General features: G+C 42.8%; 2 protein-coding genes across 3 annotated transcripts in view; both read left to right on the forward strand.

Annotated features, from left to right (window-relative positions):
* The first annotated feature begins 493 nt into the window (after nucleotides 1–493).
* Nucleotides 494–18598, forward strand: usp36 (ubiquitin specific peptidase 36). 2 transcript variants are annotated; one of them, XM_071924272.2, is made up of 20 exons: nucleotides 494–571; nucleotides 5098–5363; nucleotides 5549–5770; nucleotides 6169–6279; nucleotides 8222–8324; nucleotides 8424–8491; nucleotides 9673–9743; nucleotides 9862–9944; nucleotides 10062–10173; nucleotides 10268–10408; nucleotides 11031–11131; nucleotides 11238–11367; nucleotides 11509–11868; nucleotides 12664–12888; nucleotides 13355–13479; nucleotides 13617–14360; nucleotides 14958–15175; nucleotides 15490–15678; nucleotides 15840–15955; nucleotides 16173–18598. In XM_071924272.2, exons 2-20 carry the CDS (start codon nucleotides 5111–5113, stop codon nucleotides 16302–16304), a joined length of 3504 nt encoding a protein of 1167 aa, XP_071780373.2. In that variant the 5' UTR covers nucleotides 494–571; nucleotides 5098–5110; the 3' UTR covers nucleotides 16305–18598. The 2 variants fall into 2 exon arrangements, with proteins under 2 accessions (XP_071780373.2, XP_071780374.2); XM_071924273.2 differs by lacking the exons at nucleotides 494–571; nucleotides 5098–5363; nucleotides 6169–6279 and having other exon boundaries at nucleotides 5649–5770.
* A 1240-nt stretch (nucleotides 18599–19838) lies between these two features.
* Nucleotides 19839–23593, forward strand: part of cyth1a (cytohesin 1a) — a 47375-nt gene continuing 43620 nt past the window's right edge. Inside the window, exon 1 of the mRNA XM_078284581.1 lies at nucleotides 19839–19858. Within this exon, the coding sequence (XP_078140707.1) occupies nucleotides 19840–19858 (19 nt within the window). The 5' untranslated portion in view covers nucleotide 19839. The remainder of the gene's footprint in view (nucleotides 19859–23593) is intronic.

The following is a 23593-nucleotide window of genomic DNA, read 5'->3' on the forward strand; positions in this document are numbered from 1 at the left end:
ACTCCGAAAGCTTGAAATGCAAGGTGACTTGGCTCGGGAAAGTCTGTAGAATTAGGTATGGGATGGGTTGGATAATACTGGGAAAATTTGTTGATCGGTTTTTATACTCAAACGAAAAAAGATCATTTTTGGGGTTGGGAAACAGAAATTAGGAAAGAACATCTGAGAGGCAATACGCCGAGGGCTTTTCGTGCAAGCGAGTAGCAGCTTGGTGTGAGCCTAACGTTTGACGGACACGACTATAACTATGCAAATATGGGAAATGTCCGTGTTGTTTGTTACTGTACATTAAATTGTAACATGTATCATGCCGAGTGATGCATCAATGGTAAACAGCGCTGCCTGTAAGTCACGTGTTGTTTGCTCCCCGACAGCGATACGTATATTTGACCACTGATTGGCTGAGCTCCTCAGCGAAGGCGTGATCTGTACTCTGATTGGTTTCAGATCTCCGTCAGTCATCCCTGGCCCCGCCCTCTCATAATGCAGCATGGGCGAAAATACCAGACCTAAGAGCTGCTAAAGAAGCAGAGTCTTCTACTGTCAACGATTTTGGATGATTGAACGAAAGGTGAGTATATCCATTCATTTTGGATATATGTAACATCATGCTGGTGTGTATTTCCAAGGAAATGTCGTTGATTAAAAAGACAGGATACGAGGCTGGGGAAGGCTAACCAACTGGAAGCTAACATGCTAACCCACATTGCAGCATTGAAGGAAGCTGGAGGCTTTCGCCACGTTAGCTCGCTGGCTACTTTGTTGCTGCTGCCAACCTTAAAAAGGGACGTTGGGGACATAAAACGTTATAGACGACACCACGAAAAGAGCAATTGTTAAACATCGAAGGGACTAGATATTTACATACCTATTGACGACGTTTTGGCTCAAAACTTGCGTCCGTTCAGATCGACATTCGCTATCGCTAAGGTTAGCAGCCTAACGTTAGCCTTTTTAACAACTAGCTACTGTTGGCTATGATGACTGGCCCGCATGAGTAGAGTCCGGCTGGTGTACATACCGCATGGGGGACACCGTAAAGAAAAGCACTCCAACTCGTCCAACCAAGCGTCCAGTTCTCTGACAAAGCAGTGCATTTAAGTTTTGAATGTCGGCTTAGGCTAGTTAATGCTACTTGAGATTTCCATGGCGAGTTGAAGATGTGACAGCAAGAGCAGCGCTGCCTTCAAGTGCTCTTCAAAATTTGGGAGTAGCTGCTTGTTGCATATTCAGGTGTTTTTTAGTCAGGAAAAAGTAACAATGGATACTGTAACAAACGTGTTGTTTGGTGTCTGTTCTTATTTTCGAAATTAAGTGGCACGTAGTTGAGTTGTGGTGCAGCAGCAGAATGAACAATAGAACATACGCACCAGTCATGTCATTGTTTTAATTAAATAATTAGCCAAACGTTTTTGTGCCAGTGTAAACATACTATAACCTAAATACTATCTGCTTACATGATCTCCGCTCCTTAATAAACGTTACATGTCGGCAACAGGAGTACCAGAAAATCCCGACTTTCCAAGTCGTATTTTCCACTTTGTTGGGTGGCGTGTTCCCATTAGTAATTAGGATATTTCTGACAGCCCGTGAAGGCAGCACAGGCCCCCCCAGACATGACAGGAACGCAAGATGGTGAAAACACGGTCGGTAGAGTGGTTGTCAGTATCTTTACTATTGAATATACACTGAAATGTAAAATGGACACGGACACAGGTCTATGTCAGTGGGTCTGAAGGTACACTAATAACACACTTGCCACGTGGCTTCGTCCGCTGCTGATTTGTGAAGTGATGTTTTTTTTCTTTACAATTTAGTGTATGTCTAGGGCTGCATCAGAGTTATGTATGTTAAAAGAAAAACAAACAAAAAAAGCAATGTCAAAATTGAGTTGAACTACAAATGTCCATTCTTGTGAAATGTTCATCAGGAAATATTGGTTCCTAAATTGGATTACCCCCCCCCCCCCCCCCCCCCCCCCCTTAGGGTCCTGTAAACCCTTCCAGGAATGTCACTAAAAATGTACAGTTAAGGCATTTGGGATGCCATCTATCTACTGGAGGCGGTTAATTGAAATGTAGAAATTTAGCTTAAAGTGGATGAAATATGGTAGAAATCTTAAACATGTTTGTCATGTGTTTTATAGTCTCCAAAATGCCATCAGAAGATACTGAAATGCTATTGTCGGTTTGTTACACACATTTCTTTGACAGATGTATAAGGAATTATGCTTGCGTTGTGTGAATTTATAGACATAGAATTCACTAATATTACTCAGTGGTTTATTAAATATCTATGGGTCAGCTGCACAAAAAAAACCAAAAGTAAAACAAGTCATACACACAACATGCCTTCAGCCCCTGACTGCTATACCTCTTCTGACAGATCTCGCCACACACATTCATACAGAAGAAATAGGAACGACGTTGCGTTAAATATAAATCCTATTAAATTAAATATGTTGTTTGTTGTGGCTGCGTGATGCCTTGTGCATTAATGCAGAAATAATGTTAATGCTAATGTTTTGGTCCGAAATTAGTTGTACTGCTGTTAAGCATACAGCAAAGTGTTGTACGACCAATTAGCTGTATTGTTACTGTAATGTCATGAGATTCTGGATTTACAGCTACAAATGCTCATCAATTGTGTGGTAGTTGAGCTGAAATCTTGTGATGATGAGCTTGTCAGGCAACAATCATCTGAAAACTAGCAGGCGTACTTTGTTTGTCATGTGTAGGAGGAAAACGTCATTCTTCCCTTGCATATCCGTTCTGCATAATCCACTGTCACTGTTTTGAACTTTGATAACAATTTTTCTCCTGTTAACTTTTACCTGCAATGATGCACCCAACAAATAAGTTAACAATCTCATGATCCAGCTTGTGCCATTTTTCCTGTTCAAGGTGGGCAGTTTTTTCAATGAGAAATCTCTGCTCCTGTGGAGTTGGTTTTCTAAATGCATTTAAAAAATCTGTTGAATGCAGCTGGTAAGACAGAGTGTATTACTGCGCTGTCCAGTAGAGCTGTTTAGACGGTGGACAGATTAAAATAGTCATAGTCAAATCATTTATAGTCTCTAGCATGTTTAGCAGTCCTTAAAAAATCTTTCTGTTGTGTTCCTGAAGGACTACAAGGGCACTGGATTGTAGTTTTGCGACTCTTCTGAGGACCCAAAAGTATGAGACTTGCCTTCATATTATTGTACATTTATAATGCACTCATTACTTAAAAGCGGTAAGGTAGAAAGTATGTATTTCCCTAAATGTTTAACTCTTTGCCAGCCTACTTAAAAATTTGATTTCACCAAATCGGCCATTGTCAATGTAGCCAATAAGCCACTCCAAATACCAGGAAGAACATTGGAAAGTTTCTGTTTACTATGTACAAAAACATTGACTCGTTATGTTGGCTGGCCTAGGAAAGATTGCGAGAGTGGGGGCGGATGACAAAGGTCCCGGGCCGGACATGAACCCAGGACATCGCATTTTCCTGGGATGTGCCCTAGCCTATTGAGCCACCAGGAAGCCCCGGCTTGCCTATATTTTAATGAAAGGGACCTACACCTGTCCCTTTCCTGTTACGGGAGATGGTTTTAAGGCCCAGATAGAATAGCCTAAAGTGTGTAGGATGGTCTGCCAACCTCTACAAAGGAATAATGATCTGATACATCACCTTGTGTGTATCAACATTCCTGCCTGGTCTCACAGTTGCATCACTGCAGTCAGCTGTGCCATCTCCCTGCGGGCTGTGTCATTCTTAATTGTAGGAGTATCAGCAGCACGTGAAGGTTAGTGTGCCCTTGTGCATGCGATGCATGTTGAGCCCTCCCCCCCTCTTCACGACGTCACTGCCCGCTCTGATCAGCATGACTCTCGCAGCGCTCTGTTGGCTACTGGATGTCTTCTGTGTGTAGTGTGTCGGTGTACACATGATGTCATGCGTTCACGTTTTGGCTTTTGAGCTATTGTGGCAAAGGTGTCGACTAGAGGGGTTGCTATTTTGTTTGTGGCACATTGGCTACATTTTGTGTAAATAAATCGAGGCGGTAGGACACTGAATGATTAGTGTACTCTCACTACATTGTACACATTTTGCCAGCCCCCTGCCTTGTGCAGGAAACGACACATCAGAAGTCATTCACTTGCCAAACGGCTGACACTGGCAGACGGTGGTTGTGGAAATGTGCACACACTGTTATCTGCACAGAAATGGCCCTTTTAGTGTACTGTGTGTACTGAGCTGCACTATATTTAAAGGGCCAGTAAACAGCCAATGCAAATATTCACTCACTTTTTATCTAAGCACCATTGTCACCTTTTGGTTCATTAGGTTTTTTGATGAACTCCCACATGGCCGATAGTCCAGATGACATTCAGTTTTATACTGAGGGAAAAATGCCATTTGGCAGAAGCACAATGGTAACGATGTAAAGATTGATATGGGCAAAAAAGATTATGAGAATCTGACCTGGCAGTTAACAGCAGCTGTTTCCACCTTATGTGTCCTAAAGTGCTCACCCCCCCCCCCCTTCCCCCCACTCTAGCACAGTACGCTTTAATGCATGTTGTATTGCATAACTATGGGGACAGTTTCCAAGTCTCAACTGGCTCCTCAGATGCACTCAGGCCTCTTGTCATATATCTGTGTAAGGCTCCTATAGCCACTTCAGGACACGTGAACTAAAGATTGACTGCTAGACCCTGCGATAACTGTGGAAGCACCAACAGATAGGGGTATTAATGGGTACTTATGTGATTTGCTTAAAGATAAATTTGATGTTTTAATCATTTAATCATGACATGGTGTCATCTGAGGGACTATATTTGGTAGAGCATGGCACTAACACTGCCATGGTAAGGGGTTCAAATCCCATTGGACTGCCCATGTAAAAAAAAGAAAAGGAGTTGTGCTATTCTAAGGTGCTTATGGTGGTAAAAGCATCCACCTAATAAGATTAAACTTTATTGATCCCTGTGGGGAAATTAGGTAAACGGCCTATGTTATTTGTTTTGTGCGGGCTTCATTTTGACCCAGTGACGTGATTGTGTAAACACATTTTTATTACAACACTGACATCCCATCCAATCTTCTCTGCAGTGATGCTCCAACAATGCCGATAGTGGATAAACTCAAGGAGGCGCTGAAACCTGGCCGAAAGGACACAGGCGATGAGGGCGACCTCAACAAACTGTTGGCCTCCTCTGCCAAGAAGGTCCTCTTGCAGAAGATTGAGTTTGAGCCTGCGAGCAAGGGTTTCTCCTACCAACTAGACAGCCTGAAGACCAAGTATGTGATCCTCAATCCCAGGAATGAGGGAGCCACGGGACAGAGGGCCATAGAGCCTGCCCAAATAAAGAGGCAAGGTAAGGTCTTGAAATGGCCTCCCACTGAAAAACCATTAGAGGGTGATAGTTTGAATTTCACAGAAATTTTCATGCTTGACATTTTCCCACAATTGCCTTTTTCATCTTTTGATACGAGCTCAGTTATTGTATTCCATGTATTACTGTTCTCAAATCATCATCAATTGACCGCAATCTTCCCTCAGTCTCAGAGAATGTGGGTGGGGGCCAGAGCGATGGAATCCCTGCCCCGCAGAAGATGCTCTTTCCAGGGAACAAGCTTACCCTTAAATGGGAGCGCGTGTACAGGGTTGGAGCCGGCCTCCACAACCTGGGAAACACCTGCTTCCTCAACTCCACAGTGCAGTGTCTCACCTACACCCCACCACTTGCCAACTACTTACTCTCAAAGGAGCACAGCCGTGCCTGTGAGTACTTGAATCATTTATTTTTTTAATGCCGTCGGACTCTCAGCAATTACCCTCTCATTCAGATAGACTTTACACTGCGTATGCCCACACAGTCTCTGGTCTACCCCTCCACCCCCTGCTATGGGAAATTACTGTAACCCTGCTACTGTCTATTTCATCCTATTTGTCATTACCTAGTGTTGTATAGTCCACTGTCTATTGTCTGTCCTGCACCCTCCCCCGGCACTAAATGTGCTGTCCTTGTAGCGTGTGCGAGAGTACGTACTTTCGTCACTTAGTGCGTTGTCGATACGGCTCTGCACCAATGTCACCAAGACAAATTCCTGTACTTTTAATATACCTGGCAAATAGAGTCCGTCTGATTCTCTTACCTCATTGTGGTCCCTGTGTTTCAGGTCACCAGTCGGGCTTTTGTATGATCTGTATAATGCAGAACCACATCATCCAAGCCTTTGCCAACACAGGCAATGCCATCAAGCCTGTCTCCTTCATCAGAGATCTGAAAAGTAAGACCGCCACCTCGCCTAAAAACTCTCTGTCTGATTGTTTTTGTGCCTGAGCAGTTTGATTGTAGCTAGTGTTGGAAATTGTAGAGACAAGATTTTTGGTTGAATGCTGCTGGAGGCACGGTGACGCACAACTGGGCTAGAAGGTGTCCAAGTGACAACAGCCAGTAGCTGCAGTGCATAAGTGGACCGGCGAGACTGCAGCCCACGAATGAACACCATATAGAGAGAGCAGGGATGAGGTGTTAGTTGCACCTTGACACAGTGAGGTACTGCGCTGTAGTCTCATGGGAGCCCTCTCTGCACCCCCACCCCCCCCCCCACCCCCCACCACCACCACCCCCAACCTGCCTGCTACTTCCTTATGTGCTGCTGCAATCATGTCTCCACCTTCTGTGCTTCTCTCTCTCTCCCTCCCCTCTCCTTCTGTCCCTCCCTCCCTCCCCAATGCCCTCTCAGTCTCCTTGTGACTGCGGGCTGAGAGGAGCAGCTTTAGCACAAAAATATACAGTCCACCTTTTTCTCTCACTTTAAACCATGGCTTAGAGACACACATCTTCCAGGGTTTCCTTTACATTCGTTTCGCTGGTGGCCGCCCCCACAGCTAGTAAATTGCCATCACAGCCAGGACAGTGTAAAAGCAATGAAAATTCATCACCCAAAATATACAATTACAGCACAGTTGTCTATGTCATGATAGAAATAACCACATAAGGGCCATCCTTAAACTGCAGCACCTACTGAAACTGATCCTGGAATCGCCCCAGGATCGAACCGGGGTCTCACAACCAAAACGACTCCCTGCCCCTCTTAATGTCGTTCCCACAGTTTTCACCTCTTTCACAGTTGTCGTCTCCGTCTGAGAGGTGCCCTGAACAGGTCATTACCGTGTGGTGTCTTGTTCCTCTTTCCCGCTCAGGGGTGACTCATTGTTGTAACTGCACAGGGATGTTATGCTGGGAATGTGGTGGTGATGACCACATTATAATTCTACCAGCTCATACTTTCCCGTTTTTCCATTAGGAGATACCGCAGAGCCAAGGGGGTTAGTGCTACATTAGGTCTAATGTGAGAGTTTTCTTTTTTTATGAGGCACGGTGGGCATCTAGATCCCTCTCAATCTGCTGAAGTCGCTAAGTAACCATAGGCGTTTTTATTAGGTCCTTTTTGAACCAAGATGCCTGTGGTAGCAACCTTACAGACCAGCTGATGGCCCTCAAGCAAGATTAATCTTCAGACACAACATTGCGTGACAAACATTGTTGTAAAAAGACATAACACCAATTTATGCAGTGGTTAATAATGATTGAAAATGATCACTCAACACTTTAAAATAAGCAGCTTTATTGAAACCTACTTAAACTTAATTAATATTTATGTCTATATTATAACCTGCTACCGTACACTAATGTTTTACAAACAAGAATGAAAGTAGCCTACTGAAAGTAACCTACCTAGTTGCCTCATGTTGAATGGAGATCACGCTTGTTTGTGCTCTTATCTCAAACCACAAGCATTGATCAATGTCCATTGATACATTAGTCTACTTGTCATTTATTAAGCGCGTGTCACCCACAATAATCTCATTGCACATGGCAAAACACTCACCAAGGCCAAAACTAGGACACACCACCAGGAAACAATTTTTTTTATGGAATACAAAGTTTGGAACAACAAAGATTTGTTTGCTGTTTCTAGCTGCCATGCTGTCACCTGGCTGTTGCTAATGTCAACAACACAATTACTTTTCAAGTACAATTGTAGTAACGTCTTTCTACTCTCCTTGTCATCTCAGTGAATGGTGTTTGCTAAAACATTGGTGTTGTCTGTATCCATGACTGTCATAGAAAAACACTTATGCTTGTTAATTATTTGTTCAGACGCTCACAGTCGGCAAGCATTTAACTAGCGCTAAGCTAGTCTTCATTTTTCTCTTCTACAGAAATTGCCAGACATTTTCGATTTGGGAGCCAGGAAGACGCCCATGAGTTTTTGCGTTACACCATCGATGCCATGCAGAAAGCCTGTCTTAATGGCTACCCTAAGTAAGACTTTATTTTTATTATTGTTTTTAAATCTTCTGTCAGTTTTTCTTTGAATGTTGTTTAAATTACCTTTCTTTTTTCTTTGTTTCCTGTTTGTAGGCTCGACAGGCAGACCCAGGCTACAACACTGGTCCACCAGATCTTTGGAGGTTACCTCAGGTCAAGAGGTATAGACTTTGCTCATCCATAGAAATACAGAAGTAATTGTTTTTAGAGCTGTGCAACAGTATGAATTTCCACATCTCTAGCGGTTGGATGTTGCCAGTGCACTATTGATAGTATCTGTTTTCTTAACAGACTAGTCTAAGAACTTGTTAAAACCCTTGATCACAACATGGTTTAATGTGTGCCTGACTAGGATTTTAACGATGTCCACAGTGTCAACTAAATAGATATGACCGAATTTGCTTCATCTAGTTAGATATTCTTCTTTCTCATCATACATGGAGAAAACAGGGAGGTGCTTTACCCCTCTAGTTTCAATGGCTGAAACTGGCTACATTGAAAATATTCTGCTAGTCATCCTGTATCAAAAGCTACTATAGGAGATCTTCTAATCCTAATTAAAACCCAGTCATTTATGCTCATGAGCAGCGTGTGTTTGGACAAAGGCTAACCACGTTTTTGATGCTCGAGATTATTTCAAATCTCCTGACAGAGCAAGTTTTTTGGAAACTCAGATTAAATATTGTACGTTTCTGTATCCTTTTTTGCCTGTAAATCTTTTGTCACACTGCGAGAAATTGCACTGTATATCTACTGTTAGATATTGCTCAGACTGACCAAATGCACATTATGGAATTGCTGTTGCACTAAATGTGACTTGTTAGAGCACAAGTGAAATGCTTTTCATTTCACCTTTTTAAATCAAACATCACACCTTCAGGAAAGCAGCTGAATTCCTCACAATTAGGCATCAATATGATCTTTTTTTTTTTTAAAAGGAGTTTAATAGAATTTACCCGTTTTCCCTGCTGGGATCATTTAAGTTTCATCTTACAGCTGTTGATTTGTAAAATGCATCAGGCAACTTGTAATACTGTAAGACCTCCCTCATATAACTGCAAGTGTCACTCTTTGCTTGCGAAAATGTCCCAATAACAACTGACACTCCAGATTTAATATGGTAATTTTGAGAAGAGATTCAGATTTTATGGTATTGCCCCTTATGTTTGTTTTGAACTGGGTCGTTGGGAAAATTTGGAGCTGAGAGTCACAGGAATTACAGGAAGTGTAATGGAGGCTCATGTGATATATTCCTACAATCATTTTCACTGTTGTATCAACAAATTGTATTGCTTCGGAAATGGCCCCAGGAGAGTCAGATTTGTTTTCATTTTTCTTTCAGTCAAGTGCTCTATTTGCAAAAGTGTGTCAGACACGTATGACCCTTACCTGGACATCGCTGTTGAGATTCGGGTATGTTATCACAAGATATCTATTGTCATGTCTATGTATTGTGTATGTACAGAGTCATTTCTTCTCCCAGCTGACTTCATCTGTACTGAGTAGCTCTGTCTCTGTCCTTGTCTTTCAGCAAGCAGCAAACATTGTGCGAGCGCTGGAACTGTTTGTCAAACCGGATGTATTGAGTGGGGAGAATGCCTACATGTGTGCCAAGTGAGTGCCACCTATATTGTCTGACAACATTTTTGTGGACATCCGTAGGGCTTGAATGTTTTTTTCAGTAGTGTTCATCAATATGTGCACTTATCTCTCTTTGTTTTTATTCTCCAGGTGCAAAAAGAAAGTGCCAGCAACCAAGCGCTTCACGGTCCATCGAACATCTAATGTACTGACGCTGTCACTGAAGAGGTTTGCCAACTTCAGTGGAGGGAAAATAACAAAGGTAAACAAACCGCTGTCACATCATTGCCTATTCCTATTTGAAAGAGCTGTCTCATTTCATATGTCTTATATTCATTTCACATTCGTTTTTCCAGGATGTGGGTTACCCAGAATTCCTGAACATCCGCCCCTACATGTCTCAGAGCTCAGGCGATCCTGTTATGTACGGCCTGTATGCCGTTCTGGTGCACTCTGGCTACAGCTGTCATGCTGGCCACTACTACTGCTATGTCAAGGTGAGGAGACAGACGCACATCCTTCAAGGGTCAGAGTGTGTTTTGAAGCATTTTGCAGGATTATCATTTGTTTACCAAGTTACAACAATTGGACAGACACTTTGACACTGAGCTGTAACTGTACTTACATAGAGTATGGAAGTATGTCTGTAATATAACTCCAAAACACAAGATTCTCACAAAGACTAGTTAGTAGATAGTAGGTAGCTGATCCATATTTACTTGGCAGGGTTGACAATGCAAAAAATAAGAAAAGAATGACATAAATGAGAGGGAAATTAAACTCTTAGAAAAATCCCAGAATTAAATGGAACTGTCAAACAGACTGTTGCTTAGCAACCACTTTGTTTAGCTGCCATTCAAGAACTATATTGTTTGGCAGAATAATAGCATTTAATTATTATTAATTACTATTGATACAATTTAATTATACCAGAAAATTATTAAGTTTTTTATTTTTATGTATTTTATAATGGTGTATGACTGCTGTTGTATAACTTTGCATTGTGGGTACAGTAACAACGCCTTTTTAGCTATTCTAAAATCACTGTAAACCACAGTCTCCTGTGGCTTCTTGCTTTATTTTAAGTATTGTTTCCTCTTCTTTGTTTCCCCTTCATAGGCAAGCAATGGACAATGGTACCAAATGAATGACTCTATGGTGCACTCTAGTAACATCAAAGTGGTCTTGAACCAGCAGGCTTATGTGCTTTTCTACCTGAGGTAAGATGAAAAAAGAGGTCATACAAGGTTATAGTTCTCCATAGTGTCCTCTATTGCTCCTGGATATATAATGAAATAAACCTGAGTCATTATTTGTGTGTTAAAGGATCCCTGAAACCAAGAAGAATGCAGATGGGCAGATCACCAAGCAGGGAATGATGCATCCTGGGAAGAACAGTGAACAGATAAAGAAGGCCAACCTGAACGGGCCGCTCTCCTCCCCGCAGGTCACAAAGGTAAGAGACAAGATGATAGGAAGCCTTTTGTGGGACATACAAATAAACTTCAGTGTGTACCAGTGGGCCCAGTTTTGACAACTTGTAACATTTTGATCACATAATTATCTTTTTTAATATGGCTTTAACTCCTATTCACAGAAACTTGAGCCCGCCCAACTGCGTAAGATCCAGTCCATGGATGGCGGTTTGGGCCTGCCCATTTCTAGGAACGGTGTGAACACCCAGCCTCAGCCCAAACTTTCCAACGGGACCTCATCCTCGCACGGCCTTCCAAAGCTGCCAGGCGGGCCTACGCTGATTGAGGAACCTTTCAAGAAGCTGAAGAAGCCGTCTCCACAGAGCCAGGCCCAGTCACGCAGCGGCACGCCCGCCCCCTCCAACGGCGTCAGCAGGTCGGAGGGAGACAAAAGGCAAGGCGGCGAGGGCAGGGGCATGGCAGCATCTACCTCATTCAAGTCTTTGTCTGACTCTTCCTCGGCCGACACCACCGACTCAAAGGTAATGTGTGCACAGACAAAGCGCAGACAAGTGGAAATCTTACTTCACAGTCAGGCACATAGCTTACACACAGTTTCTCCATTGCTTTTCGTGGAACCCTTTGCCGTGCCTTTGCACCCCTGATGTCTTTGATATTCAGATGGTTACATTGGGGATAAAATGGCTATGGTTACACTTGTCATTTCATCATCTGGTCACATCAGGATGCATTAAGACATGTCTGTACGCACCAAAATCAGATTTCACTCGCGTTGTTTTCAGAGCTTCAGAACTAGATATAAACGTGGTCAGGCTTTCACTGTGATTGGAAATCTACATAGTCTGGTAGCAATTGAGTTATAATGTGCATACAAGCAATGTAAACAAATGGAGAATGGGGAAAAAGTAATGCAGACGCAGACTTTATTATAGTGCCTAAGGAGAAGCCTGACAGCCATTTTCAGTGTGGATGCAGAGTGATCAGGTTTCTTAAAGAAGTGAAATGGCATCTTTACTTGGCGGGACATAACGCAGTGAGGGATCATTCAAAAGTCTAAACCAATGGAATATCAGTCAGGGAGAGAAAGGCAGTTTTATTTGATGGGAGAAGCTGAGGGAGAAGCTGAGGGGCGGGATTGTTCAAAAATCTGTGTTTTTTTTTTTTGGGCTGGAATTTATATTTACGCCTACTGGTGCAGTGTGAGGTCTGTTTTCCATGAAGTAAAAGTAACGGGAGCTAATTTCATGGGGACTTTAAAATCCAGCTGAAATGTCAAGTGAAACCATAACCTATGATTGCCTTTTTACATCGACTAGGATTCCATGGGTCCGAAAAGTGCTCCAGTAGGAGAGACTCCCTCCACCCCTAGGAAAGGCTCCAACGGCCTGGCTTCCCCGGCCAAGAGCTTGGAGCGTGTTCAGACCACAGAGGAGCAGAAGACGGTGAAACTAAAACCCCCGGCCCTCAGCAACATCACATCTGAACCCACCAGCACCATGTCACCCCCACCCGCCAAGAAACTGGCCCTGTCAGCCAAGAAGGTGAACTTCATTCCCATCCACAGCAACAGTGCCACTTTCCTGCTGTCTTAGTGCAAGCTCATGATACTTTGGTTTCCCGTTGCCCCGCCCCGCACTGCTGTCCCAAAATATGACCATTGATTTCTGTAAATGGTTTCGTGATGGCAAGTAATTCTCTCGTTGATAGTTTAATCTGCTGTATGCACTGTAATGAGTGTCATTTCTCCTGTGTGCCTGTCTAATCAACCACATAGCAGTACTTGTTGTTTAGAGTTTCTTTGTCTTCTTTTCTTTTAGTTTGTTCTTTTTTTCTAACCATTTCTAATTCTTCTCTGCCATACCCTCTCCTCTTTGTTTTCCTCCCTCCATCTTTTCCTGCCACCCCTCAATGGTTCCCCTTCCTCGTTTGATTCCTTTCCTTATTTTTGTCACATTCATGGCTATTTTCTTTAGACCACCAAGTTTTTATTTATGTCGATAACTGCAGGCTCGCAGCCGGAGTCCGAGCAGCATTGATGCTCTGCCCCCCTTGCCACGCCAGCTGTCCAGTGACCCCACGCATCAAACTCGACTTCACCCCCTCACCTCTGCCTCGCCCACTCACACTCACAGGTAAGAAGGGTGCAACCCATATGACGGCAGAAATGCACTGAAAAAGCAGATTCTCCTGGCAGAGTATCAACCTTGTAATAATCAAGTCTTGTTTGCAGACGCATGTTATGTTCACGGATGTATTTTCTTGATTTTAGAGCTGGTTCATTCCATTCACCCAAAATCCAGTCACTGCCTGCAGCCCACTTAAGCGGACCCTTCAAACAGCAGAGCCCTCAGAAACAGTTCCTTCTCTCCACACTGCAGAAACCAAACCCAGGCCTTTCTCTTAAAACCAACGGGCTTCACAGTCCCGGCCCAAAGAGCCCCAGGTCTTCCAACAACCCCAGCTCCAGTCTCCAAGAGCCGGGCCTCAACGGCCCTCCAGTACAAATAGTCAACCAAAAGAAGAAGAAGAAAAAGAAGCGGCGTCATTCTGAGGTGGAAGGTGACCCGGAGCCAGTCGTGTCCCCCCCGGCTACATCGAAACCACAGCCAAACCCCGTGGAAACGGCTAGCGAGAAGAAGCGAAAGAAGAAGAAGAAAAAGAAGAGAAAGAGAGAGGATGAGGACGGAGAGAAAACGGAGAGGGAGTGCGTCCCGTCTCATCTGGAGGCTCTGACCCAGGAGGAGGACTGGTGTCAGGGTGGGCTCTGGAGTCTAACACCTCCTTCAAATGCAGTTTCGGAGCAGTCTAAACAAAAGCCCCAGCCAGCAGCCACACCTCGGCCTGCGCTGCCACAGAAGCCCCAGGCAGAGCCGATACGATGCGAGCCTGAGACGAATCAGAAGGAACAGGGTACGGACTCTGTGTTGTTGTTGAAGAAGAAGAAGAAGAGGAAAAAGATGCAACTGGTGGAGGCTCTGCAGGATGCAGCTTCAGCATCCTCTGCATCAAAAAGGTGGGTTGAAGGGGAGGTTATTATACCTTGAATTTCTGTTATTTGAATTGATTTTTTTCCCCTCTAAGGGTTCACATACACTATTCTGCATTTTTGTTGAAAAAGTGCTGCCGCAACTGCTTTTTGTGCTCATAATTTGAAAGAACGGGGCACGTACTTTGTTTCTATAACAACCAGCTGGCACTATCTGCAAACTGTGCTTATGTCCAACTGCCGGACACTTACCAGAAACTCCCACAGCCAATGAGCTCCATACTGACTATGAAAGTAATAACAAGTGTGAACTTTTGTGCCAGTACATTCTCCATTTTCATTCTGTTACTATTGTCACAAACTGTCAGCTGCCTTCATACGAGAGATTTTGTCTCTTCTTTGTTATTCATCAGCTCTCAACACTCAACACCATGCTTATGCTTTTCTAAAAAAATGCAACTTTTCTCAACTTAAAAACTCCTCTCCCTATTACCTTTCGTGTGTAAACAAAACAAAAAGGTTGCTTGCAGTTTGCAATATGCAGATTAGTGTGAAAGCGCCATAGCAGTTACCCAACAACCTGCTCTCATTAACGAAGCAGCACTTACCTTTCTCCCATAACAGTTCCGGGATGAAGGCCGCAGTCATTCAGAATGACACTGGAGATTTGATAATGTTGAAAAAGAAATTAAAGAAGAAGAAGAAGAGGCTAAAAGAAGAGGTGAGACTGTGGGAGGAGAGCAGGCGATGCCCCGACGGCCAGAACGACAAGCCTGTAGCAGCGGAGCCCCCTCCCAAAAACGACACCACCGAGAACGACAAAATGAGCAAACACACTACAGGTATGTGGGCATGGACATGCATGTATACATGTGTAAACAAACACACACACACACGTACATGCTATACACAAACTACAGTGAGCAAGGTGCTGTCTTGTTGCCATGCCAACACAGACCCTGCAATCTACTCCCATATTTATCAAAGCCATTTGCCAAAAATCACCCTCCCACACTCCCACCACAAACTCTCATCTTTTCATTTGAGTGGTCATTCATTTCCGTAGGAGTCCTGACTTTTCAAGAATGCCACATTTAATTGCTGTTTTATCTTTTGGTGCTTATTTTACTGCCACTGTCTGTCTCTCCAAATCCAGCCACAGTTGTAGTGTGGGACAGCCAGCTGAAGGACGGCTACAAGCGCTGCCAGGCGCCAGCGGCTGAAGAGAACGGGTCTGGAGACGCCCCGCCCCGCACCGCTCCTGTAGCTTGGGACGGGAAAAAGAGCAGTGGTGTGGTAGAGGAGCTCCTCAAGAACGCCACAGACAAGGCCTATGGAGCTAGTGGTGAGACACTGAATGTTGTCCAAAGTTCAGCTTATGTGAGGTTGTGTTTTCAGTTGGTAGTTGCAGGACCAGGATAGTTGGTAGCAGTCATCGGTAGGTAAGAGATAAGTAGCCCCCACCTATCTTTATATGTATTTATAGGTGTGTTTTTTGTCTTGCAGTCCTCAGTTGGGATGGAGAGGCCTCTGCTATTAGTAGAGATGCCATCGAGGATGCCCGCCATGCCAAGCATGACACCGTGATCGACGAGTGGGATGAAGACTTTGACAGTGGAAAGGTGAGAGAAGACTGACACAACAGACAAACCATTTCTTAATATGGTCGCTTTATATTGTTCAGTGCCAGGCATTGAACAAAAAAAATAGAAAATTGCTAAATCCAATCACTTTGGAAATATGAAAGGACAGGTTTAGCTCCACAGAGTAAGGCGTAGCATACAATTATCTCAGTTCCTACTCACTGACTTCTCACGCCTTTCCTTAATGCATTAACAGGTGAAGAAAATGAAAAACTATAAAAGAGAGAAGTGGAGAAGCAGCAGCAGCATCTTCCAGAAGATCCAGGACAGGCGGAACAAGTGGTCTGTAACGCCTGGGGGGAAGAGGGCTTTTGGAATCCGTCGCTGAGAGCCCAGATTGCTGTTGAGGCTGTGCTGGCTGGAAAATGAGACAACAAATGTACCCAACTTCTGTACTTTGTTTTTTTTGTTTTGTTTTTTCTCTTGTTCAGTTCAGACCCGAATTACAGAATGAGAGACAGGCCAAAAACAGAGAAACAGATTGTATTGCATTGAGCGTTTGACTGATGCATACTCTCCTCTATCAATTTCGAGTTTAAGTTAACCAACATGAAATGTTGTCTTCAGGCTTCAGTGTCCTGGGGGAATGAACCACTCGCATTTTAATCCAAATGCATCACAGTAAGTGGCTCAAGCTGCTCTATGCATGTAATCTTTTGCAGAACCATGACACCACCATGACACATTTATTCCTATATTTGCATCTTTTGAGCCTTGGTGAAAATCTTGAGCTTGTATGAAATAAGGTGCACTCTTTACCATATTTGTGAAAGGATGAGCTAAGAATGAGGAAGTATAATTGCATAACGTCTAACACTTCTGCTGTCTTGGCATAGTGTGTTGAAAACTGTACACAATCTCAGAGTGTATTATGCTGCTTTTGCAGACATAAGGGCTCAGTAAGTTGGACTCTGAGAAAAGTGACTTCTTTTTTTTTTTTTTTTAACCCTTTTCCTGAAATTACTGTAAACCAAATTGCAAGGACCCCAAATAATTCAGTAAAACTCAATTATTTTATTTTAGATTTCTTATTAATTTTCTGATTTTATGCCTTTACCTTCTGTCATTTTATTTTGCTGCAGTCTGTGCCATGTGGTTTGTTTTTAAGGATCAAATTTGGCCTGCAAAATTTAAGATTTTAAAATTACCCACCAATCCAAAAATATGCATGTCTCCAAATTGGTTCTAAAATTTACTAGGAACAAAGTTCTGGTATCTTGGTTTAGTAACAATTTTTGTTCCTTTAAAGTTTTTGAATATACGTATATGACTGAGGAAGATACATTGTAGTTATACTGGTTTTGGATTTACAGTTGATACATTTTAAAGCGTAAAAAAAAACTGTTCCAACAATTATATGAACGTTTCAACTCCTGTTTGTGGAAGTGTTTAAATTCATGAAAAACACATTGGACTCAATATTTGTTTCATCCGTTCCCCTTACTCATTTGTTTACCTGCTAATTATTCTCCTCTGACAGCTCAGAGTGCACTGTGTGTTTGCAGAGACGAGGGCGGGCGTGTTGGAGATGTGAATGTTGTAAAATCGATGAGTAACTGTGGACCGGAGTAGTTCTTCTCTCCAGTGCAGCTATTTAACTACGAAGCTCATCTCATCAGTCCTGTGTTCAAAAAGCTCTCGATCTGGGAATTTGACTCTTCTGTTTTCTGTAACAAACTTCGCCACAAACTGTTCTTAACTTGTACTGAAATAAAAGGGTTAAATTTTATACTTAAGGCACTGTGTTAGAATGGGGCTGCCACATGCTAATAATTTCTTTCCCCCCATCTTATATCTCTATGCAATTTTCTGACAGTCATGCTGGTCACCAAGGAACTGGGCTGTGCCTCAGGAACCCAGTCGTCCTGTATCCCATCCTCATCTCCGATCGTACCCCGCACCCCTAATCTCCCTTTTCACGCCATATACATTTCTATCCTGTAGAAACTGTTTTATACAAGTATTTCAGGTGTGGAAACCATGTGGGATCATCTTCCACCAATCTGGGCACAGATACATAGAGATATTAATGTCATTATACAAGATGCTTCGCCAGTGTAGAAGATTGTACAGTCCACCTTGTGCTTCCTGTGTTCTCTTCCATTGCTGTAAAGATTTGCCCATGCATTTACTTTCATTCTAGAAATGTTGCCTTGAATTGGCTATTAAAAATAAAAAAAAGTATAGGATTTAATGTTATAAATATATAATTTAAAGAAAAAATCACTTTAATGTGCTACTAATACTCAGATCAGTTGGTGGATGTTCACTTGAGAATTTATCTGCAAATGTGTTTGTTCATTTGTGTATAAGAGAGTTGTCTGTTTCCATGCGAGACCTTCCCTATGTCACTGTAGTGTGTACAGTACAAGAAGGGTTCGACAAGTCTGAATCCCCTAGGATGTGTTCGTGGGCTGTGAAACTGACTTAGGACACGACTCTCAACGAAACCGACACAGAAGAACATTTACCAGTGTGAATGGATCATCCACATGTTTGCATTGATGGTTCTATATTTTGCACCGCCTTTTCTGACCAGGGGAGAGACCTTTCATAATGAAAGTGACTCTTACCACATTATAGTAAACTATACAGGTGCAATAAAGTTGTGACTTTTGTGAACGGGTTGTGTCGTCTTTTTGTCCTCTCGTCACCTTTTGTTTAGCACTGTGTATTTACTTTATGAATTCAGAAAGCATAGCAATGAACATATTTCAGTCATTGCTAATCTACATTGCCGATAGGTGGTATTAATAACAATATGATATGTTATTGATCCCCCATAGGAAAATTGTGGTCACTGCCAGTGGTAAGGGATCAGTGTCTTGCTGAAGGAGACAGATTTGTGACATGAGGGGACTTGAACCTCACTTGGTCATTGTATCCTAACATGACAGACAGCACAGTATAGCCTGCTAACAGGACAGTAATGCAACCTCAAATATGAGAATGAACAGCTTCATCACAGCTGTTGATTGTTTCATCCAGGGATGTAGTGAAAGGTAAGCAAACCGTCCATAAATACAGAAGAGGTAAATTTATAGTAGACATTGAGCATTGTCAAGATGATGTAAATTACATGGAGGTAGTATTTTAAGTTAACTTTAAAATGTAAGTTATGCTTTTCTGAAAATAGAATTAGAATAGAGTAGAATTTTTTTTATATTGGTGCTTGCTTGCCGACTGGAGATCATAGTTTACCCACCATTTTATTTACCCCTAACTAAAAATCAGTGGAACCCTCCTTTAATATTCCTATTGGGACTTATCGCTTGTCTTTGATACTCAACTGGGTTTATGGTGAATTTATGGTATTTTTGTTTAATCTCCTTTGACGTCACTAAAATATTCTTATATCATTCCTATATTCCTCCTATGTTTTGCTGTGATATTTGCATAGTATACTTCTGAACATTATTGGAGGGTTACTACTTGTTTGTACTTCACTTAACGGAGAAAAGATAGAAGCATCCAGAGGAGTTGCTGGATGAAAAAATAAGTTCCAGAGTGACATCACATCTGGGATGGGAGGGGCCGGTGTGGCATGTGGACCTGTTTCTCTCGATGCATATCAGCAACCAGCCAGCATTGGTAACACACACACACACACACACACACACTTACCGTCAACTAGGGGAAAAACAAAACAGCAACAGCTGGAAAGTAGCAGTTCCGCATTGGTCCTACATATTCGGACAGACTGCCGTCAAGTCGAAAGCTGGGAGGGGGAAGAAGAAGAAGAAGAAGAAGAAGAAGAAGAAGAAGGAGAGGAAGAAGAAGAGGAAGCAGGTATCCGGGTTGCTGCGGGCGCTCGGCGAGAGAAATCCCCGGACAGTGAAGCCTGCAGCAGCATCAGCACCAGGATGGAGGGGGAGAATTACGGTGGGTCTTCATTCTGCTGTTACATAGACCGTATGACATGTAGTGGACGCTTTGATCCAAACCCCTTACAGTACCATGAGTGCATGCTGTTTATTTATTTATTTATTTTTTAGCATGGGTGTCCCCAGTGTTAGTGCCATACTCTACAGCATTTACAGTACTCATAATCAACATATACTGTGTTCATGCTGCTGCCAAACATGCTTGGTGGGACCATTAAAGGGACTTTATCAGCACGACAATGTGTTTTTTTTTTTTTTCCCTAAGTCACTCATAGCCTTAAGATGGTATTTAAATTCATGCTTGAGAAAGGAAGTTAACCCTGTTTTGTTTTCACAAGCCGTCTGAAAAACAGGTAGTGTCTGAGGGGTTTATAAAAAGATCTGTGTGATTAATTATTGAGCATCATACTGGAGCTATGGCAGCATGGTGGAAACTGTCAAAATCCTGCACAGTAGAATTAATGCTATAAAGAATTGAGTTTTGTTCAGGGATATAAACTCCTGGAAGAGAATCTGACTTATAGGTTGTTTTTTTTTTTAGATGACGCAGGCACCGTAATACCCACCTGTCAAACAGCCCCCTATTATTGAAATGAACACTAACCGTCTTTTACAGGAAATTCAATGACCTGACATCATGTACATGGTGACCCCCCCCCCCCCAACCCCCCCCCCAAGATGATGTCAGGCCATGATTAACCGGCAGCTCACGGTTATACGATTGGAGGCTTCATCTCAATTATTTAGCAGTTTAGTTTTCTGTGAGCTTAATGCATCTCAAAATAGAACCGGCAGCAATGGCCTCATTGCAAGATTTCATCATGCTGCTCTGTCGAAGTGGAGCGGAGGGCCTGGTCCTTCACTCCACTGCCTTCAGATGAGTCACCTACATGAGGCACAAGATGATGGGTGAACAAAAAAAGTTTTACACTAGCCTAAATATAGGTGTACTCTCAAGATTTGGTTGCAAATTTGCACTCCGTCACACATTTCCATACTATCTCGGCTATCAATAGCTGTACATTGAGTAGTTTTTTCTAATGTTTGCCTAACCAATCTAATGGCACAATGCACTGGGTCCAATAGTGACTTGTGGCAATGTGGCGAGCCCATGCAGCATGCTTCCCCTCACAGGATAATCATGTTTGCATGTTTGCAGCCGTCTTCCCTTGTCAGTATAGCTTCACAGTTGTACTTCAGCTCGAGATGCAGTTTAAGGTTATGTAATGATCTGCTAGTGCGTGAGGCGTAAGAGAAGGGACATGCTGATGCTCTCAGCACATTCAAATAACACTTTCTCTGTCCCTGACACCTCCTCAGTCAAATCAGCGGCTTGTGGATTTGAATGAGTAAGTATATGTCATATCATCCCGTCTCTCTCCGAGCGCTGCGACTGTTCAGCATAATAGAGTCTGAGGAGGAGACAGGATGGAAATAATCCGTCCACGTCAAGACTTGACTCCGACATAGAGAGAGTGTGAGACCTCCCATTCATATTATTTTGTATTGATATTAAATCATGTCATTTTCTTTTATTGATGTAGACTAGCCTTCCCCATCAAAAGCCTCCTGTGCTCGAGGTGTTGCTAGGTGCCGGTGCCCTAAACCGGCTATCTTGGGACTCGCTGGGCGTGGCTGTTTCAAGACTCACTTCAAAGGCGTTGAGCTGCAGGATGTCACTGTATCTTTGTTGTAGCTTTTTTTTTTTTTTTTTGTTCCTGTGCATTTCTGCCATGTTCCTGCATGTCTGTCAGTGCAGTTCAGTCTCACTTGGCTTTGCATAATGAAATGCACGCACACAGAGGAAACAGTGTGGCGGTTCAAAGGCGTGGTGCACTAGTGGCAGGTACGTGTGGTTGCCGTGGTTATAGCTCTCCTCTCTCCTGTCAGTTTGAAAGATGACCCCTCCTCCTCGGCTGAGAGATTGACATGGGAGGAGTATAGTTGTTTCTGGCCTGTGTTATGTTGTTTTCTTGCTGTGTGTGGTTATTCTGAATCTGAACACATCTGACAAAACAGGTTTAACCCAGCGCTCTGCTCCTCTCACGTTCAAAGCACCCTCGGAGAAAAAAATGTCAACACTGCCACAGCAAAATCTCTGCAGACTTATACAGAAATGTCATGTTTCTGATAGACAGCGTGAGAGATCTAAAACTGAAAAACACAAAAGACAAGATGTTGAAATATGTCACTTCAGAGAAGATGCAAATCACAGCAGCGCTGCAGTTGTTCTTCTTACTTCCCCCTTTTAAACACCACTATCTTTACACAACCTGTCTAGAAAAAACCAAACAAACAGACCTGCCCTGAATATACAAAATATTAGGGACACTTACTCTTGAATCCAGGTAAAAGCCATTATTCCTTATTGATTTCCCTTGTTAAATCTATACCAATCAGTGGTGTGATTTTTGACAGCTCCTTCAAATTTGAAAACAGATTAGTTCAGTTGTCAAAACTAGCTTTTTTCAGTTAAGACTTTTAGCCAAGGTAAAGGCCTATCTCTTTCCCAAGGATTTCGAGAGTTATTCATGCTTTTATTACCTTTCGGATAGACTATTGTAATTCTTTGTATGTGGGTGTAGATCAGTCATCTCTTCGTCGTCTGCAGTTAGTACAAAATGCAGCCGCTCGTCTTCTAACTGGAAAAAGAAAGCGTGATCACATAACACCAGTATTGGCCTCCCTCCACTGGCTTCCTGTCCGTTTCAGGATTGATTTTAAGATTTTATTGCTTGTTTTTAAGGTTTTAAATGGGCTGGCGCCACCTTATCTAGCAGAACTTTTGCATCATCATACTCCAGTTAGAGCACTGAGGTCGACCAACCAGATGCTCTTGGATGTTCCGAGATCTAGGCACAAAAACAGAGGCGACCGAGCCTTTGCGGTGGCCGCCCCTAATCTCTGGAACAGCTTACCTATTCATATAAGAACTGCTCAGACCCTAGAAACCTTTAAGTCGCTGCTTAAGACCCACCTCTTCTCGTTGGCTTTTAATTCGAGTTGAGCTTGACACCTTGACCTCATCTTCTATTATATTCTTATGTGTTATTTACTTTTATATTCGTTTATTTTGGTATTTTAAGCCTGTTCAGCACTTTGGTCAACTGTGGTTGTTTTAAATGTGTTATACAAATACATTTTGACTTGACTTGACTTGAATCACAAAGAAGAAGATGTAGATAAAGAGAAGACGAGTTAGAGAAGGATTTTTAAGATTTGAGACAATTGAGATGTGGATTGTACAACAGGGGCTGCAACTCAATATCAGGAAGATGTCCTTAATGCTTTGCACATTAACTGTTCAGCTTATTAAGGTATATTCTTTGTGGTGAGCATATTCACTTGAGTTGTAGCAGCTTAGCTTAGCCCAGTTTAGCAGAGGTGCTTGTACTGCTCCTACCCAGCCAGTTAGTCACTAGAGGTGATGCTAACATTAGGCTGCTATGTGGGAGTTTCGCCAACACAGAACCAAGCTCTCTGTTGGTTTTATATCCAGCTGGGAAAACTCTTTGAACAAACATTTGACTGATTTTCCTTAGAATATCTGCATTGAACTACTGTTGTTTTCCTACTGGGTTCTTTAACAGTCTGTCAGCTGTTGAAGGCTTTCATGCAGTCAGCTCGTCATAATTTGTTAATGGGTTTCCCAGTCAGTTGTTGGGCTTAAATTTCATAACTGGATTAATGCTAAGTGTGCTTTATGGTAAGCTCCAGTCAGTGTGTGGCCGAG

Source organism: Centroberyx gerrardi, chromosome 7, assembly GCF_048128805.1.
Source record: "Centroberyx gerrardi isolate f3 chromosome 7, fCenGer3.hap1.cur.20231027, whole genome shotgun sequence".
Classification (NCBI taxonomy): domain Eukaryota; kingdom Metazoa; phylum Chordata; class Actinopteri; order Beryciformes; family Berycidae; genus Centroberyx; species Centroberyx gerrardi.